General features: G+C 39.6%; 1 protein-coding gene across 2 annotated transcripts; it reads left to right on the top strand.

Annotated features, from left to right (window-relative positions):
• Positions 1–24: 24 nt before the first annotated feature.
• On the top strand, positions 25–20011 carry MASTL (microtubule associated serine/threonine kinase like). 2 transcript variants are annotated; one of them, XM_068172158.1, is made up of 12 exons: positions 25–44; positions 3215–3352; positions 4892–5031; positions 5779–5867; positions 7136–7242; positions 7548–7683; positions 8267–8439; positions 9599–10834; positions 11632–11770; positions 15042–15155; positions 15247–15348; positions 16800–20011. In XM_068172158.1, the coding sequence occupies exons 2-12, from the start codon at positions 3218–3220 to the stop codon at positions 16955–16957; spliced, it is 2529 nt and encodes an 842-aa protein (XP_068028259.1). In that variant the 5' UTR covers positions 25–44; positions 3215–3217; the 3' UTR covers positions 16958–20011. The 2 variants fall into 2 exon arrangements, with proteins under 2 accessions (XP_068028259.1, XP_068028251.1); XM_068172150.1 differs by lacking the exon at positions 25–44 and adding an exon at positions 2359–2529.
• Positions 20012–20290: the final 279 nt, after the last annotated feature.

The following is a 20290-nucleotide window of genomic DNA, read 5'->3' as shown; positions in this document are numbered from 1 at the left end:
GTGTTGGTCGTTAACCGGCGCGCAGCGCCAATTCACACACCCAGGCGAGGTATTTCTAATTTTTATTCTAGTTTGAACAAAGCAGGGACATAGTGGTGACCCACGAAAGGCTGGCTTACGAATCATAAAACTTGACACTCTACATTTTAACAACGACATCAACATTCATTGGTTACGAATTACATAAGTCTTCTGTTAATGAGACTTCAAACCCCGTATTTGCTAGCTATAGATCTCGCCTCTCATGCTAATCAGTGTGTAGGTGCAGTTCTTTCCACTTGAGTCTGGCGTCTGTTTCGAGTAGGTGGTCTGGGTCTCCCACTGCCAGAATTACCTTTCTCCAGTTACTGCTCAGTCTGGACTTCAATCCTGGTGGCTCTTGTCCAGACAGCCCATTTGTTTTACGATTCTTTCCTTTTCCTTAAAACAAAACATTAGCCAAGTGTATGATGTTTCTAAAGCAATGGAGGATAGGGAGGTGATTCAAGACAGCCAGGACAGTTTAAACAAGGGAAAATCCTCTCTGACCAACCTAGTGGCCTTCTAGGATGGAGTAACTGCATCAGCGGATAAGGGAAGGGCTACAGATATCATTTATCTGGGCTTCCATAAAGCCGATTTTTGTGGGGGTTTATTAGCGTTTTCTTTCTTTCGCCTGACCACTGCTCTTCACTGAAAGTGCTACCCCACACCAATTTACCCTGCTCTGGGTGAGCACAGCCCCACTGCTGCCTCCCCCTGCCTTTGTGTACATCTCTTCTGTTTTCCACTAGCACTCTCATGACCAAAGTAATGTAGCTCAGCTTGCTGATTTGGCAGAAACCTCAGCTGACAACAGCAAAAAAATCTAAAAGGTGATGAACATTTACCTAGATCCACTCCATGAAGCAGCTTTCCGCTTAGCTATACAATGGCTCATGCTGCCTCGAGGGAAGAGAGAGAAGGTGTTACCCTCTCTCCAGTGAGCTCAGGCTCAGGTAGTGGAATACACGTTCCTGATGCACTATCATTGCTGGCATACCCTGATGTCTGTCCAGGGTGCCAGCACAAGAAGCAATCCCCCCTTCTCTCAGCTGGATTTTTCCACTGGCATTGCAGCCCATGAGACACACCTAAACGTTGCAGAGTTAAATAACAAACACAAACAAGGATAAATTGTATTTAATACCATTACAAAAAGCTAATTTAAAACATGCTTTCTGCATTTGCTCATTAAATTGCATGTATTGCCGGGATCTGAGGGATAGCAGCTCGCCTTCACAAGTCACAAGCAAGGTCTCTCTAAGTAGGGTCAGATTGTAAGTGATGTGTCTTGGAGCAAAACAAGGGCCTCATAACTACTCTGCTGTGTGAGCGGACACCCGCTGTTGTGCACCGACCTCTCCAGCGACAGCTCTTTGCTGATGCACAGACTGCAACAGAACAATTATGATCAGCATGAACTAAACGTGAACAGCCACGTACATGTGAAACCAAAATAAAATCGGTAAGGCAAAGGTTAAAAAAGTGACCTAGAACACAGCTGAGAGCAGTAAAACTGGTAAACACTGAGGGCTGTGCAGTGTAAACAGAGCAGAAGGCCTGTGCTCTGGGAACAGGCGGATGGCAGCTAGGTCAGAGCACACTGTAAATGCCATCCCTGACCCTGCTGTCACGAGAGGGAGGCAGAATGTAGCCATGGAGATACCCAAAATAAAGAAACAAGTTGTGGAACAACCCTGCCTAAGATAAATAGCAGATGAAGTAATCAAGAATTGGTGGGAAGCAACCGACCACATTAATCTAACTCCTGATCAGCACAGACCCGCCCAGGAAGCGCTTTGCCATCGCTAGCCCAGAAAATGCAAAGAGACAGCGAGGGATGAAGGGCAGTAGTGAGACCTGGACAGCGCGTGTTCTCGGGCAGACGAGCCCTCCTGGCTGCGCCATTTTGGACACAGGTCTTGGAGCTGTCAAGTATGCAAGTGTGAGAAAATTATAGAAAAAGAGAATATCCTTGAGTTGGAAGGGACCCATCAGTCCAACTCCTGTCCCTGTAAAGGACACCTTCAAGCCCCCCATGGGAAAGGGGACGACAGTGCCTGCTCACAGCGAGTTACAACCTAGAGCCAAGTAGGAGAACCCAGCTGCCCACCCGAGGAGCGAGCAGCCAGCCCACAGGGCCGGTGCTGTGTCACGGGCATGTTCTGAGGGCGGCGCCCGCTGCCAGCCGCGCCACGCCCGGCACGTCCCGCGGCCACCGCAGGCTCTCGCGAGAGCTGCCGTTGCCGCTGGTGACGGCGCGGGCGGGGGGGGGCCGCTTTGAATCGCGGCGGGCGCGGGGCCGGGCGCGCCATGGCACCCGAGCGGCCCGGGGAGGAGCGGGGCGATGCTGCCAGCCCCAGCGCCGCCACAGCCGCCGGCTCGACGTGCGTCGAGGTGCCCCGGCCCCCCTCCATCGAGGAGTTCACCATCGTGAAGCCTATCAGCCGCGGTGCCTTCGGGAAGGTGTACCTGGGCCGCAAGGCGGGCCGGCTCTATGCCGTGAAGGTGAGGCGTCGCCGGGGTCGCGGCGCTGCCGCCTCCGCTGCCGAGCAGCCCTGTGCGGCAGAGGGGCGTTCCGAGGGGACGGGGAGGCCCCGGGCCGTCGGGGAGCGGCCGCTGCTCGGGCGCACCCGGTGCCCTGGGATGCGCTGTCGCACGGCCGTGCCCTGCTCTCACCTCCCTGAAGTCCTGGAGGGTTTGGTCAGGGGACCTCTGATGACGACAGCTGCTTTTAAAAGTTCTTTAAATGAGGGGAAATAACGGCCAAAGCCTTGCCAAGCGCCAGAGCGCTGTTGGCTTCTCGCTTGTAAACAGTTGCCTGAGCCCCCTCAGCTGCCGCGCCTGCTGGGAGGCTAAAGCACCGCCTCTGAGAGACAAGACGAGAATAAATTATAAAAAAAACGTTCTTGCTGGGTAAGTGTTTAAAAAAACCCAGCCAAAACCTGTCACGTTTTCTGTATTGTTGGACAAAAATCTAGGCTTGTTGTTAGTAAGACCCTTACCAATTATTTGTGCAAACTTGACTTTGTGATTAAAAGGATTATAACAAGCTACATAGTACACAAAGAATAGGAAACATTAAAACAGTCGTGCAAAATAGGTGTTGCTCTGCAGAGCTATATATCTCTATGCAGTTTTATTATGAGCATTTTGAGGTTAAATCATTTGTGTGCTCTGTTTTGTTTTTCAGGTGATGAAAAAAGCAGACATGATCAACAAAAACATGGTTCACCAGGTGCAGGCAGAGCGGGATGCATTGGCTCTCAGTAAAAGTCCTTTCATTGTGCACTTATACTACTCACTTCAGTCAGCAAACAACGTCTATTTAGTGAGTTAAAGAATGGCTGTTGCATTTTATGGTAGTCTTGAAAATTGAGCATGAACTGTAGTGATATCTCAAAGCATTTTTATAATGGTGTTCCTCAGTCACTTTTACATCTTTCTCAGAATGGCTGAACAAGTAAAATATTTCTCTTCCTCTGGTGTCTTTGGGCTCTTTCTGCTCATGTCCCCCACTGTTACAGGAGAAAATTAGAAATTCCAACAACTGCTCTGTCTTAGAATATGTAGAGATCTTAGGGAAAAAAAGAAATCATCCTATTCAAGCAAAAGCCAAGTGACTGGAAGATGCTCCATGGCTCACTTTAGGGAAATCTATTTTACTTATTGCTAGTGCTCAAGTTTTGTTACAGTTGTTGGCCTACATGACAAGATGATAAGTGAGTGGCAGAACTAGATGCTGGTCCACACGGGAGCACTGTGGAGCACAGCAGGACTTGTACACGGGTTTATATACTGCTTCCACATAAGGATTCAGACTGTCTACAAAGGGTCTGGCACAATTTGTGTGGATTGTTGTAAGCACACACAGGGAACAGCTTGATGAAATTCTGAGACAAGGTTGCTATGCACTCCTACAATGCATTTTGAGTGTAAACAAAGGCTTCTTTTTCTGGAGACTCTGAACTGCTGGATGGAGTAGAGGACTTCAGGGTGAAGGATTTGTAAAGGAGATGCTAGAATCATGTCTGGGTATGTGTGTATATATATGCTTATATATATGTGCATGGAAGAATATTGTGTATTGGAATATAAGTACTGGTGAGATTTCCTGACCAAAACCCCATAAATGCATTCTTGACATCAAAGAGTGAGTTTCAGAAGCCCTGCTGACTTCTATTTTATTTTAAATATGACATGGGCCATCATAATGTGTCTGCATAACGGTCTATTGGGTGTGGGAATTTTTTTTGCACTCTTTTTCAAGTGTCTTAAATGCACAGTAACTCTCACTGTTTGCATTTTTGATAGTTTGCACTTATTTCACAAAGCTCAGGTGTGATTTTAATAGTGTGTATAAATGATTGCAAGATAAAGTATTGAGATACTATGATTTGTATAGAACAGGTGGTCTTTGGCTTCAGGCATGGAGTTTCACAGGAATGCTTTGCACTTCATTTTCTATACTATGGAAATATACAATATTAAGCTAAATATAGATTAATATATGAATATACATATAGGTTAAAATACATAATATTCGATATAGAAATATATAACATAATATAGAAAATTTTCTGTAGTTAACTCTCAAAAGCTGTAGTCAGCTTTTTAATTAGCTTCTAAAAGTAATCTAGGCAAATAAAATAACCAAATGGTCTACAGAAAGAAAATGTTCAATGTCTGCTGTTACATGACACTTTAATTATTTTATCCAAGTGAAAGGTATTGTGTGGGAAACGAGGTTTGAACAAAACTTCTATCTGCTTCTGCTCCTTGAAATAATATTTTTCTAGGGGTGAAACTTATTTTGTATTTTACTTGCAATTTTGAAATGTGTTTTAAATTTAAAATGCTTGAATGGCAGGTGATGGAGTACCTAATTGGTGGAGATGTCAAATCTCTTCTCCATATTTATGGATATTTTGATGAAGAAATGGCTGTTAAGTATATTTCTGAAGCAGCATTGGCTCTTGACTATCTTCATAGGCATGGAATAATCCACAGGTGATTTTTTTTTTCTTACAAATAAGTATTTGCTAGTTTGGATTTTTTTTTTTCACTCTAACACATAACCATCACAGTTTCATTGTGGCAACTTCCAGAGGCACTTCATTTGCTAGAGCTTCTGGAAGCTCTTTTTGCACGTGTGCACTGCAGCAATGCCATGAAACAATGGCTAAAATAAAATCTGTCTGTGTGTGCTGAGCACACAAACCCACACTGCTTTTCCCTCCCAGCTTTTTCCCAGTCCAGTGCTGTATTAGAAGCTGTGATGGTTCTGGAGCCCTCTGGGTACTGCACACATGGACCTGCCTGTAGGACGAAGGGACACTGGCTACCCTGATGCTCCCCCATAGAGAGAGTTCTTTTTACATTCAGCAGTGGTACAGAGAGCACACATGAAAACTCCTATGGAGGTGTGCTTGACACCCGTAGGAGCTGCACATGAGTGAATGTTACGATGGTGCTACTTGTGAAGGACACTTGTCAAGACTGCTGAAGCACAAAATATGCAACTCTTGACATGCATGCATGCTTTTTACAAAGCCTGAGATGTTTGTGCCATATTTAATGCTAAATATACTTGATTCATTTGATGTGTTCCTCAAACTGGAATCTTCTGCTGGCTAGGAGGATGTTACTATTAAACAGCTCTAAGCAATGTTTTGTATTGAGTGTTTCTGGTCAGTGAACTTTCTTTGTGTTGCTCAGTGCTCTTTTTGCTGACTTCAGCTGTATTCATATTTTCAGGGATTTGAAGCCAGACAATATGCTCATTTCTAATCAGGGACATATAAAATTGACAGACTTTGGGCTTTCCAGAGTTACTCTGAACAGAGGTAAGAGTTGTTTCTATCCTTTTGGTTGTATTAAAATGTATTTCTACATCACATTTCCATATTCTTGAAGACTTCACATCCCTGTAAAGGGCACCTTTCAATGAAATAAGTGCAAATGTTGCAGTAATACCTGATTTCTAATAGGTACGTACTGATTAGCTACATGCTAATCAGTCTGCTCTTAGCATTGCATTTCAGAAGGTAAAATATTTATTCTTTGGGACAAGGGTGTATGAGATATGATCTAGAGCCCTTTCTTTGGAGGGATATGGATTTCAATGGGTGAATGAATAATTCTGGCTTGTTCCTGTTTCTCTGACTACTACTGGCCTTCAGTTCATGTCTCTCAGTCCTGTATAAATTAATTTCCAATAAATAACTGGGACACTGCAGACATTAGTTTGAGGGATAAGGGGAAGATCAGCCCAGTGCTTTGGCATGTGAATGTTCTCTTTTCAAGCAGAAAATACAGCTGAATAGTCATGACTGCCTGGCACGGGCTGCAGATCTTAAGGTGAATAGCCAATTTCTGAACTGGTTTGTACCTCCTTAGCCAGATCATCCAAACTTATGCTGCACATAAGTTTTTTGAGACAGCTGCTGGAGGGAACATCCTTTTTATATAGTTAAAGGAATGCAGAAATTCAGAGTTGTCTACGGAGTTTGATTAATGGCTTTAAGAATATAAAGGAAAATCCTGTGTATTCTGTATGTTTTTATGATATTCTGCTTTACCTGATCTTCTAATGCAACAGATTGTTGTGCCTAGTTGAACATTATATGAAAGCTTTAAAGCTACTTACTGCTAGTGAGCAAAAAAAAAAAGGTATCTGAGGTTGAATTTTCACCTATGAAAAATTCTTGTGTAGCTATTTTGAGATGTCTTTTGGAGTGATGGCAGGTTTGGAATCAAATTTAGTATCCTATTCTACAAGCCATAAGCTGGAACTGCTGACTAAAAACCAAAGCTCATCTCAAATTAGAACATGTAGTGCTTTTTGCATAGTCAGTTGGAAAATAAATTTGGCTTCTACAACTTCTGTATGTATAAATGCATGGATGCATAAGAGAAAACACCTTGTGTTAAGTAAGAATGTACAGGTAAGTCTTCAATTGGTCTTGGTGGCTTCATTTGTATATTTGTTGAGTATGTGACTAAATTTTTTTCTTCGTCTTCATGAAACTTAAGTAAATGTCTGCAACTTTGCCTTTATTTAATATCAAAATGAAAACCTGATCTATTTGATTTTGGGTTTTTTCTTCTGTAGAGATAAATATGATAGATATCCTTACTACCCCATCAATGCCAAAGCCAAAACAGGATTACTCACGTACTCCAGGACAATTGTTGTCTCTTATCAGTTCTCTGGGCTTTGTAAGTAATTTTCACTGTCTTTGAAGTACTTCATCCTTCTACTTTATTTACTATCTTCAGTCATGCTAAGGCTATTCTTGCATCTCTTCTGCCAGCTGGTAGAATGACTTATGATATGTTTAGAGTACTTTGAAATTCTGATGTGATTATCTTGGACTATATTTTGAATTGTTGACTTTTTAATGGGCATGGCCAAGCTCCAATGTAAACATCATAAGCAATGTGTGAAGTTACACTCTCAGTTCTGGATTGACAATTTGTTCAGACTCCATTAACTTTTAACTGTGCTTCTTTCTGCTTGTTAGTATACACCTCCTGTAGGAATGAAAGTGCCAGGGCACAAATCGAGTCCAACATCTGATAGTCTGCATGGAGCGGTTTCTCCTGTACCTGTGTCCCAAAAGGAAAACACCCCTCTTTCAACTAAATTATTCAAAACCTGTAAGTATACCAGGCCTTGTGCTGAGGAATCCTCTGGCTGTAAGGTTGTGGTCTTTTAATTTTATGTGAGTAGTTTGACCCATTTCATAAAAGGTATGATTCTGTTGGTGTCTTGCTCTCCACCATTTCTCCAGTACTTTACATATGACATATTTTCACCTACACTACTTATGTCACCTTCTAAAGTGGTTTTGTTTGATTGGGTTTTGTCAAATCATGACCCCTGAATTCAAAATCACCCTTTAACATTTTATGGAAATAGTGTCATACTATGACATACTTTCAGTGGAAATTGTTAAGTATAGCAATGTATGTTTTCATTTAAATTGTTTCATCTTGCTGCTTTCTCATTTCTAACCTGAAACAAGAAAGAAGGCAACTATGCTGCTAATGTTTGAACTGCTTTTACATTCTTGGCAAGTTCCTAATTCAAAAAATGCATAAATTGACTATACAGGAAAGATGGCAAGAGAAATTGTTGTCACACATAGCTTTCCTTTGATGTGAAAGCTTAACATAGTGTGAAGTCAGTCAGTACATGTTGCCTGTTTGTATCAACATTTGAATTTTTTTTTCTCTTAAGATCTGGATAATTCTCAATTAACACCTGTGATGCCAGCGAGGAGTTTAACTCCTACTCTGCTTCAGTCAAGAAACAGGTTTGGTACCTCCAGTGTCAGTAGTCAGTCTCACACGCACCTGTCCAGTGTGGAATCAGAAAACTGGAGCAGCCCCAGGTGCAGGAAAGATGTAGAGGTCAGGACTGTTTCATCTTCCCACTCTAAATTAAAATGAGTTTGTACTTGTGTATGCAAATGTCTTCTATTTACTCTACTTGCCTCAGTTATTTCAAGTGTTGAGAAACTTTCCTACAGTAGAAGGAGCAGGGGTTGTAATTTATGTTGAGTAGGATTTTGGATCAAGCCAATATAACCTTTTCCTTCAAACAAATATTAATCCTTTGCCATATAACAGGAGAAGCAAATGCTATTGAGCCTGCAGCAAAGGAGTGAAAGAGAAGGCTCCACTGACCATCACTGGTTTAGCCCTATCCTGCACAAGGTGGGCACTGCTGGGAGCAGCGGCTTTTTGGAAGCTGACCTTGTCCCTGTAGCTTTATTTCCTCAGCATTGTGGGAGAAAGAATTTCTTTAAAAGACAGAACTTGGGAAAAAGATAGAATCCACTTCAAATTTCTACTAGCTGTTAAAAGTTTAAGGCTTTTATTACTGAAGGGTTTTGTATCAACTAACCTAACACCCATAATTATAGCTGATAATATTTTATCCTAAAAATATATTATACTATTTAAATGTATTAATGAAATTCTACACAAACCTAAAAGAAAATGCTGCTGTGCTATGTAGATCCTTGCCATGATTCCTATTTAGAGCATACAGAACAACTTACATTTAAAACAATTTATTATTATGTATCTACCTGTTTCTTAGGCCTTGGTTTTGGTATTGTATTATGAAAATATTAGTAATATCAGATTTTCCTTTTGTCATCTCTGAAGTGTAATATAATACAGGGTACTATAATGGGGTTCTTTCCTTTGGACTTTCATGGAAACTAAAGACTTCTGTAGCTTAACTTCTTAATATAAAATCACAAATACAGCTTCATTTACTCTATTTTTTCATCCTTTGGTATTTAAAAATACAGCATTTTCTATTCTAGCAAGCTCATTTTATGTACTTAAAAGAAGTCAAATTATCAAGTTATCTTTAATTTGGTTTGATTTTTTTTTTATTTTGAAGTCTGGTTTTTCACTAGTAGTAGTTAGAATGAGTAAGGCTTGCAAATCTGCATTTCATTATGGAGGTTGTAATAAAGTACTTCAAAATAAACGTTTCTGTAATGCTGTAATCATATTTTTCTTGATACTCAAAAGTTAATGTGCTTTTTTGCAGCAAAGTGGAGATGAACCTCATTCTACAACATGCAAAACCAGTAACAGTGGGTCAGCTCTCCTTTCAAATGCTATGTTGCCAAATAGCAAAGGTATTGAAGTTTTAAAGAAAAAAGAACTCGAGTCTGCCATTTCTCCCATTGGCAGCAATGAGTCTGGCAGTAGGCAGAAGTTGAGAAGTGAACGTTTGGATATAACAGACACTCCCGTGAGCACTCTGGATGGGAAAGGCATAGTAAGAAAGTGTATTTCTGAAAATAAGATTTGGAAAGAAAAAGTCTTTGTAAATAAAAGAGACATGATTTATGAAACAGCAGAGACTTCCAGACTACAACAGTCACTTTCAAGGCAGAATGAGCCTGTCAAAGAGGAAGTAATCTTTGAAAAGCCAGGTGTAAAAAGAAGCTTTGAATCAGTTGACACTAGTCCTTGTCAGGAACTGAACTATGTTAAAAAAAACAATGCAGAATATAAACGTGGCTGTCAGATCTCAGAATTTCCGGCAAACAAACGTTCGGGTTTGACAACAGAAATTCAGTCCTTAATGCTTTCTAATGATGGATGCCAATGTGGCACCTGTGAAAGCAAGGAAGAAGTTAAGAGTTGTATTAGTAACCAGGAAAAAGTAGAAAGATCGCTCACTCCAACTGTAGCTAAAAATCTTATGTGTGATCTGGATGCAGATTGCGGAAAGGATGATGAAAAGGAGTACATGAACTCAAGTTTTTTAGGCACTGATGATGAAAAACCTTTAGATGTCTTCAGTGCAGATTCTGACTTATTTCCTGAAGTGTTTGTTACAGAAAGCCATCTAGAAAAACAGCTTTTAGATTTGGACAGAAGTGTTAAAGACCTCTCCTTTGAGGAACCAAAACCTGAAGGTGTGCTAATAACATCACCAGAGTCCCGAGATGCCTCACAGTATGGAGAGGAGGCACATACAGGCCAGGACTGCAAGCCATTACATCAGAAAAAGGATAATGACCTGAAACACATGGAAGAAGCTTACCTTGACACAGTATCTTCTCCTTCAGAAAAGATGATGGAAGCACTGAGTCTCTTAAAAAAAAATGCTGTTTTTTTTCGGAGTTACAATAGTCCAATCAATATATCCAATATATCTGAGCCATGCAGCATGGCTTCCTTAGATATAATGGATCTTTCACCTGCTTGCAGTGGTTCTTACCCAACAGCTATCACTCCATTACAGAAAGGAAGACCATATCAGGTCTATCAGGTAGGTAAGAAGGCAGATAGAACATTGTACATGCATTGGACATTAGCGACCTGAAATTATTTCAGTGGTAAATTTGGGGAAAACTCAAGTAGTTTGAGGTAGTCTGTCAAAATTACCTCTGTTGAAAGTGTTTCACTTGCTGCACTTGTGTGGCCAAAATTATAGCATCTGAAAGAATTTAGCAGTAGCTTTATGTTCACTGGTTTGCCTTTGGTTAATATGCATTGACTGTCCATCTCTGAGAAATCGTTGCTGTTACAGTGAACTGATTAAAAAAAGCCTGTGCTATTTTGTCTCATTCTGTTCCTAGTGCACTGTCATATTTTCTGTGAGCAGTTATAGGTTTCCTAATATATTGGGAAGTACTTGATTTGTTTTTTCCTTTTTTGTTATCCTGCACTCTTCCCAAGTGTGAATGCTGTTCAGCTGCTGGTAACTGCCATTGTACCTGCTACTTTCTTTTTTTTATCCTGGTAAAAGTTATGGTGTAATGTATTCTGTCAAGTGCCAGTTACAAGCCTATTAAAAAGATTGATGTAAAGAGTAATAGCTGCTGGATGTGACACTGGAGGAAGAACTTAGGGAAAAGTTCCTCAAAGAGTAGGCATCTTTATTCTTCAAGACTGTTGAGATAAAGCAATAGAAGCACATTTCACACATGCTTTTCAGGGAATGTTTTGTGACTTGTTCTTGGCTTGAACTTAAGTATCGATTATTACATCTGTGACTAAACCTGGAGATGGGAGTTTCTGAGCTGGTTTTGTTTGACATCTGAAGTCCTTGTTCCGTCTTTTCAGACCCCTTATGTGGGGGATGCTGGCACACCCTACAGGACTCCAAAGAGTGTTCGAAGAGGAGCTGCCCCCATAGAAGGTGAACGTATCCTGGGGACCCCAGACTACCTGGCACCTGAGCTGCTTTTGACACAGCCTCATGGTAAGGCAAACCAGCCATCTGTCAGTACTTGAAAGGTGGCACCTTTACATTCCTAAATGTCTGTAGAACTGCAAACACTTCAAGCAATAAGATTTGGAATTCTTCAAAAATAGTTAATGCTAAGCTTTTGCCATCATGGGTGGCTGTGTTTGCTTCAGCTGCTCCTTCCATTCATTCACTGCTTTCTCATAACCAGAGGTTTTGGTTGTCCATCACAGTCTTACTTGCTGCCAGTCAGCATTGGAAGCTGCTTTGGCAGCCTGAGACTTGTATGTGGCTTAGGAGTAACAACTTGGTCATCCTGAATATCCTTAAAGATTCTCTGGGATGGGAAAGGGGGAATTTAGTGAAATTCTTGAGTGAGAGGCTTAAGCCTCCAATTATTTTTAGAATGTCTTCTGTGTTTATTGATGTTGTTCTGTGTTTATTGAATTAAGTGTTACTTGAAGCCAGACAATTTTATGAAGTTGCCTTAAAATCAGTTATTGAGTTGAGTGACCTGATGAAACACTCCAGACATCTGATGGGATCTTCTGTATAAGGGTGCAGTAATAGCCATCAAATTTTTGGAGGTTGGTTTTTTGGGTTTGTTTGTTTGTTTTCAAAATACTATACTAAAATAGCACAACTTTGAAGGGCATAAATTTCTTTGTGTCAAATTCTGAGTTCCACTGAGATTAACAAAAAGTCTGAAATAGTTTTCTGCTAACTTGCAAGAAGCATTAACAAAAAATAAATGCAATGTATCTCTCTGTAATACAGTTGTTGATGTACAATTGCATTTTATTTCCATCCCAAAACTATACTACTATTTTGTAGAGCTGCAAGTCTTGGGAAGATTACATGAGAGAGAGACCTTAATTGAGAGGTAGTGATTACAATCCTGTGGAGCAATAAAATTCTAATAGAAATTAACTAAAACTCTATGAAGAGATTTAACAATTTAAAGGTAAAAACTGAAAATGCTAAACATATACAGTTGTTGTTTTGTGCTTCCATTTAGGATTCGTGGATATCTGGCAGATGTTAAAACTGGATAATATTTTGGAAATGTAATCAGTGCTACTTAGATGACGTGAAACTTGGTCACAGGGTGATTTCTGTGTGGTTACTGGGTTTTCAGGACTTCAGTGAAAACTTGCAGAGTCTGGGGTTTGTGTCAGGAAATTACAAATCTCCCATTACCTTAAGTGAAGCCAGGGTTTTTGGAGCTTCACATTTTCCCTCACTAAATATTTCACATGTTGAGCTGCTTGTAAATGTAGTTTTAATCCTAAATTAATCATGTTACAAAACTATTTTATTTTTGTTTCTAACTTAGATTTAACATTGCCATCTTTCCTTATTGTGGAATACTACCTTAAGGGAAAAAATCTTCATTCCTTTGCCTTTGGAGAATCATACTTGATATTCAATGTTTGTATTTGCTACAGTTTTTCTTGGCAATAATTGTAATATTTTTACTTCATTGTCTTTTCATATGCAGGGACTCTGATCTCTGGTGAGTTTTCTATATTCTGTGCAGAATTGAAGTGTTCAGCATAACTGAACAGTCAAAGTATAACCAGATCACAGTTTCTGAGAACACTGTTTGGGTGAACAGTGTTTCTATATAGAAAGATGTGTCCAATATGCCTCCACATAAAAATGTGTGGTGCTTGTAGAGTAAGGAAACATCATATCAGTGTGACTCAGCTATCAGAAATCACACATGTAAACATGTACTTCAGAAGGAAAGTCAGCATTCCTAAATTGTTTAACACGAGGTAAAGCCAGAGACACTTTTTCTCATTGCTGCCTTTCACTTTATTGCAGACAGTCTGATTTACTTTGCCTATAGGTGAAGAAGGTTCAGGTGCTCAAGACCTGGTGTTACTGCTTCTGGCTTCAAATCACAGAATCCTAGAATATCCCAAGTTGGAAGGGACCCACAAGGACCATTGACTCAGCCCCAAGAGTCACAGCATGTCCCTGAGAACGCTGTGCAAACTCTTCTTGAACCCTTGCCAGGCATGGTGCTGTGACCACTTCCCTGGAGAGCCTGTTCCAGGCTCAGCCACCCTCTGGCTGAAAAAACTTTTCTTAATATGCCACCTTAACCTCCCCAGCACAGCTTCATGCTGTCCTTGGGTCCTGTTTAGCAGGGATATGATAGAAGTTAATCTAATTTTAGTTAGATTTTGTGTGGGAAAAATTGCTGCTGAAACCTGGTTATTACACTGTTCAGGTTGTGATCTTATTAGACTTTGGCTGGAGCTGAGAGTATTTTACTGAACATCCAAGTGCTTTTAACAACAGTGGATGTGAACTGACTGCTTTGATGTGCTTAGCTTGGTGGGCACTCTTACTGCTATTAGGAGCTGCTGAAAGTGTACTAGATTACTGGTTAAACACTTTGGTTTTCAGCATTTCTAAACTTCACAGTAATCTTCGTGAAATGGCTCAAAACATTAATTTTGCTTGGAGGTGTCTAAGGTTTTTTATATGCCAAATATCCAAGAGCAATTAGATTTATTATCTTTCAAAGTTTTTTTTATTTTTTTTTGATGGCAGTTGTGGTATCTATTCTTTATATGGTGGAGTGGGCATGGCATGAAGATGCAGGAAGCTTAGAGTGCATGCAGTGGTGTCTGGGATTGCTTTGCCTGCTGGTTTCAATGTAGATTAACAGGAGAGATTGGCAAAAAGACAAAACCCTGGAATGTGGAAAACCAGAACTAATAACAAAGCAGAGGTAGCTAGTAACTACACATTGCCCCAGTCATTTCAGTGTAATGGAAGGTAATGCCAGCTTCATGTGTGCTGGCTTGTTTCTGCAAGCTGTCTTCATGATGTTCATCATAATTTAGACAAACAAAAATTAAGTTCAATAGTCTGAGGTTTTAGAAACTTTTTAAAGAACTGAGAGAAGGGCACAGATGGCAACATGGAGCACTCATCCAGGCTCTAGTTATGAGGCATATTCTTTGTCCCAAAACAATCTCTTGGAGAAGTTAGCTCCTGGATTCTCTGTGATAGGAGTTGATAATTGGATTGTTACTAAGAGCCCCCTTGGTTTTATCAGTAAACCCCAGTGTTACCTGTAATGAATTAAGGAGCAGAGTGGCTTAAAAAACCTTTTAATATAATCTGCATGAATATTAAATACAACTTTTCTCTTCATCATTTTCAAGAAATTGGTAGAATTTAAACACTCTTCAGCTTTTGCTAATCTTCAAGTCTTTGCAAGTATCATTTTTGTAAGTGTAATTGTGTGGATTTATTTTACCAGGTTCTGCTGTAGACTGGTGGGCCCTTGGAGTTTGTCTGTTTGAGTTTCTAACTGGAATTCCACCTTTTAATGATGAAACACCAACACAGGTCTTCCAAAATATTTTGAAAAGAGGTAATCTGTTTCAGTAATCAGGATAAGTATGTATTTCCAATATTTGTTTTATAGTTTGAGTTACCAACTCAACTCTTATCTTTGTCTGTAGATATTCCCTGGCCTGAGGGTGAAGAAAAGTTGTCTGATAATGCCCAGAATGCAATAGATCATCTTCTAACAATTGACACTACTAAGAGAGCTGGACTGAAGGGTTAGTATTAAAATTGTTCTTTGCAGCTAATTGCAAATTTTTAAGTAGTGATCTCCTCCTCCTGAAACTTAGGCTAATAAACTTCAATGCCTCACTAGGTTCCATGTATAGTACTACAGCACTTAACAAGTTGTGGAATTTTCTGTGTTTCTTGTGGGGGTTTTGCTTTCTGAACAAGGTAATTCTGGGGCTGGATTGTTTTGTTGGTTTTCATTTTTTTAAATTGAACTTCTGTTTTACTGCTGTTCTGCTATGCATTTTTAGTACTGGACATCTGATGTACCAAAGTTCTCTCTTATCTAATGGGTATTTGGAATTTTTAACCTAAATGACATTGGGAACCTTGATTAAAAGATGATAGTTTGAGAGAGAAGCCTCCTACAACAGTTAATTCAGAGAGAGCATTTTTAGTAATCAGCCTGTCTTAGCTGACTGCATAGGAGAATATAAAGTTGGACAATATATACTGCACAAAGGCTACTTTTTTTTTCCTCATAGAAGGGCTTAAACATTTGCTATTGTTAACAGTGACTATGCTTTTTTAAAAATGTTGATAATGGAAAGAAATTTAGAGTGAGATATTTTGGAAATAGAGAAAGAAATCTTATGAGAACTATTCAGGAAATCACTATAGAAGGAAATTAGTATGGAAAGGCTTACACGACCTTACACATAAAGAGACTACATGCTAGAAGCTGAAATCAAGCCAAATTAAAAGAGAGAAGGCACAAGATTATGAATGAAGATTATTATGTCAACAGAAAATCCCATGGCTTTGATAGTTCCCAAAAAGCAATCTGAAGGTGTTTTAGTTAAACACAAATTATTGTCTTTATTTCTGGATTTTAGAGTGAAATCTAAATTGCCTGTCAAGGGCAGAATTTTAAAATAGATGACATAATGGTTTCTTCCTATCTGAGCTTCTTAGAAATTAATTCTTTGTCAAGATTTACAACTGTATTTGGCCTCTTTGTCCAATTTGTAGTTCACTGAATTGAAGTTGGATGAGTAGTTTTCAGGACAACCATTAAGTTTTCTTGTTGTATCTAAATTTCCATCATTGTCATTTTCTCTCCCTTCTCCCAAATTTTTGCTCTCCCTTTTATCACTACAGCATGAAGCCTTTTGTACTGGGAAATCCCAGTTATGTTGTTGCAGTGCTGTGCTTCTCTAAATTCAATCATTCTGGGTAAGAGCAGCTTTGAGGCCACTTTTGGCTCAGTGGAACTGTGTGGAACAGGTTTCCTGGATGGAGGTGGCAGCTACTTGTCCTGCCAACAGTTTGATCCAACTAAAGTTGGGGATAATCAAAGCCCAATTGCAATTTGCACTTTTATGAACTTGTAAAAAAGGAATATAGAGCAAATCTACTGACAGTTACAAATGAGGGAACAAAGTGACTATGGGGCTTGGACATAAGAAGTTTATAATGCTTATGTGTTCTGTTTCAGAACTGAAGCATCACCCCCTCTTTCAGGGGGTGGACTGGGATAATCTCCAGAACCAAACGATGCCATTTATACCTCAGCCGGATGATGAGACCGACACTTCTTACTTTGACGCTAGAAACAATGCTCAGCACCTGACTGTGTCTGGATTTAGCTTATAGCATCAAGATAAGTGAACATTCTTGGTTTTGCACACTTACAGATTGTCTTGTAACCTAGTTTGGTCTTGACTAAGTTTCCTTGCTGAATTTAGTGTGTTTCAACTTACCAGTCTATTTTTATTATAGCCTTCTTTATTCTAAAGTGAAACTACTGTATGAAACTGGTATCAAGTGCCTTCGTGCTACTTTTTATCTCACTGCACCTTACTAAGAGGCCAGAGGATTGTGTTTCTTGGACCCAATAACTCTTGGCAATAATGAGACTTTTAATAGTAATTAATTTATTCCAGTTAGGAAGTGTGGCATTATTTCCTAGCTAAACATAATAGGGAAAGGATATAAAGGAATTGTATCTAATGAATAACTTACCTATTGGTGGTTCAGTGTGGTGGCAAGCTGGTTTGGGAGCAGTCCTATCTGAGCAGTGTGAATATATACCCACTGTGCAAAAGTGGTCATTTCTATTCAAGGTGGAAAATTGAAATCTTAATGCAGCATTGAAATGTCTTGTTTGTTCTATTCCCAAGAAGGGATGGGAAGCTGCAATGGTGTTCCAAGTTAATTTGGCTACAAGTGGCACATGAGACTGGCAGAGTTCCTCTGGTTATTACTCTGTCCTAGAGAAATGGGGCATGGAGAGGATACTTGGGGCAAGTCTGGTAAACAAATGCTCTGCTTTAGTTGTTGTGTTGTAACCACTTGGGCTGTAGGAAGCTGGACTGAACGTACATTTTAGCAGTTACTGGTTTTATATAGAAAATGCCCTGTGTGTCTGGGCTCCCTTGTGTCAGATGACAAGTGACAGGTGATTTTTTTGATTTCTAACAACTAGTATTCAAACTGAAGCTGCCAAATATTAAATACTAGAATATATTGTAGGCTAACAGACTGTTCTGTAAACTCACAGCCAGAGCTTGGATTTTGACTAGAATATAAGATAGAAGTGTATATTCTGTATAAACTTAATTAGGGGGAAGTATATTAAATTTATCTTTAAATTTATCTTTAAATGCAATACAAATCTTGTGTCTGCTAGGTTTTAGAGGTTTATTTGTAGATAATTCTGTTTAAATAGTCTTCAGGATTTTTCTTGCATATGTATCTCTAACTTAAAGAAGATTTTAATTTTTCAGGTTAATACATGTTAGATAAAGATCATTTGTGCTAGATGGTGTTACCAGCCAAGGGCCATGTGCCAGAAGCCAAGCATTTTGCAAAGTGCCTTTTGGTTTCATGAACAGACTCTCTTTGTAGCAGTAGTGAGTTGTCCCTTCATTACCCTGCTATCTGGAAGACAAGATTTATTGATGGAGTTCTGAGCAAATAGTCTGCCAGGCCTCCTGCTGTCCCCTCAGGTTGCTGGGAAAGGAATGGGAATGGTGAAGAAAAAGGAAGCTTCCTAGGAAGACCTAAAGAGAGCTGATTTTTAATAGCTCAGAAGGACCAATCCCAGCTCTTGTTGTGATAACTCAATTTTGTTAAACAGAATCTTGGCAAGCTGCAAAACATACAATGAATCTCACTCCCTTTGCTAAGGACTGCAGTTTCAGAGAACTTCTAAATTGTTCAGTCACACTGCAATTGTTACATGATGGAAAAGGTGCAAACAAATGAATGCACTACTGAAGCAGTATTCATAGACAACATTGTCTGAAAGTGATGAGAAGTTCTTTAGTGGTTTTCCTATGTACAGTTAGAATATATAAACTGGGGTAGGAGGGTACCTAAATCACTGGTATTTTATGCAATTTATTCTTCCATTTCTAGTAATCTAGTTGAAGGAAGCAAATCTTAAAAGAATTAACTATGATTACATGTCAAAGAGATAAGAAACTGAACACCACAACAGCTCTTTGTCTTCAGTGCTTTACAAACGGCTACACCTGTTCCCATTTGGCAGTATAACACATTCCCATCAAGGTGGAAAAACTTGTTGCACTTGTATAATCTTCTTTAACCCCTTGAAATAGTTCTTAATCATCTACAAGGGCCAAGTAAGCTTCTATAAAAACCTTATCCTAAAAGAAAATTGTGGAGTATCTACCAGTTGATTAATGCAAAAGCATAGAATTAATAAAAAACCAGTTGATTAATACAAAAACACAGAATCTCTAGAACAGTAAATTGGCCAATTGACAAATCTGAATGTTTAATATAAAATTATCACTACACTGCTGTCCAAAATTAAAATTTCACACAATTAGCCCTGAAAATATTGCAATATCCTGTTCTCTTAATTATCTTGCATTTATCCTGGTTATAGCAAACATGGAGTTGGATGTCAGATGTTGATAGTTGAGATTTGTGATATGGTTTTGTTTCTTGTGGGTTGTTTTGGTTGGTGGGGCTTTTGTCTTTTGTAAAAAGGTGAATCCTAGCTTTATTGTTCAACATGGAATTCCTTGTCAACTCAATCCCACTGGTTTTGTCCCACTTGTTGCTTGACTTGAAATACTACAGGTAAAAGTTTAAAAGGTATAATGTAGTAGCTGGAAGAGATCTAGTGTTTCTTATGAGTAAAGATCTACAAATAATAGTATAGGCTGGCAAAAGTTTCTGATCCTTAGAAGCTGTGGAATACCACTTTGCAAGTCCTCCAGCTGTTACATGGTGCTTCCTGAGGGCCTAAACTTTATGTACGTAACCTACACATAAACTCTGTAGCTTCCAGGTTATCTTGGGAGACAGTTTATCAGCCATTAGCACAGTCCATCTGAAAACTACTGGCGAGATCAGTGTTGTACCTGGTCACACAGAAGCAGCAGTTTTGGACAGTTATTCCCAGCCCTTATGTGCTGTTGGGCTCACCTACATATGGGGCAGTGTCTGGGGGCCAAGGTGCTGAAGTGCTGCCATTTGTTGTTGAGCTCAGTGATAACAGTTTCAGCATGACTGGGTTTACCACATGCTTACTCTGGCAATAAAATGCATTCTTTTCCTTTCTACTTCATTCTCCAGAAGTTCACTTTGCACTTACTTAAAAATTCATGCTTCAAAAATTCACTTTACTTTTGTGTAAATATATAAAATAAAATAGTGCAGCTGTGCTGCTGCTTCTGCATCTTGTTTTTCTTTTATTGTGTTACTTGTGTGTCTGCCAGATGCATTTTTACACTAAGAAACCCTGAGTGCTTCCCACTACCTCAGCAAAGGCAGTGATTTTAAGTAAGGAAATACCTGTTACTTTCAGTACAGGTCTGTATGCCCTTCAGTTAGTTCCTAACTTGCTAGGCCCTACCTTGGAGCTTCAGTACCAGCTATGTTTGTGTACTGAGATGGCAGGAGAGCAAAGTCCTGAGCGGTAACTCCTGCAGGGAGCGAGTCTCCTCCTCT

This window comes from Anomalospiza imberbis, chromosome 1 (genome assembly GCF_031753505.1).
Source record: "Anomalospiza imberbis isolate Cuckoo-Finch-1a 21T00152 chromosome 1, ASM3175350v1, whole genome shotgun sequence".
Lineage (NCBI taxonomy): Eukaryota > Metazoa > Chordata > Aves > Passeriformes > Viduidae > Anomalospiza > Anomalospiza imberbis.
Note: the sequence above shows the minus strand (reverse complement) of the source record. Positions and strands in the feature narration are given on the sequence as shown.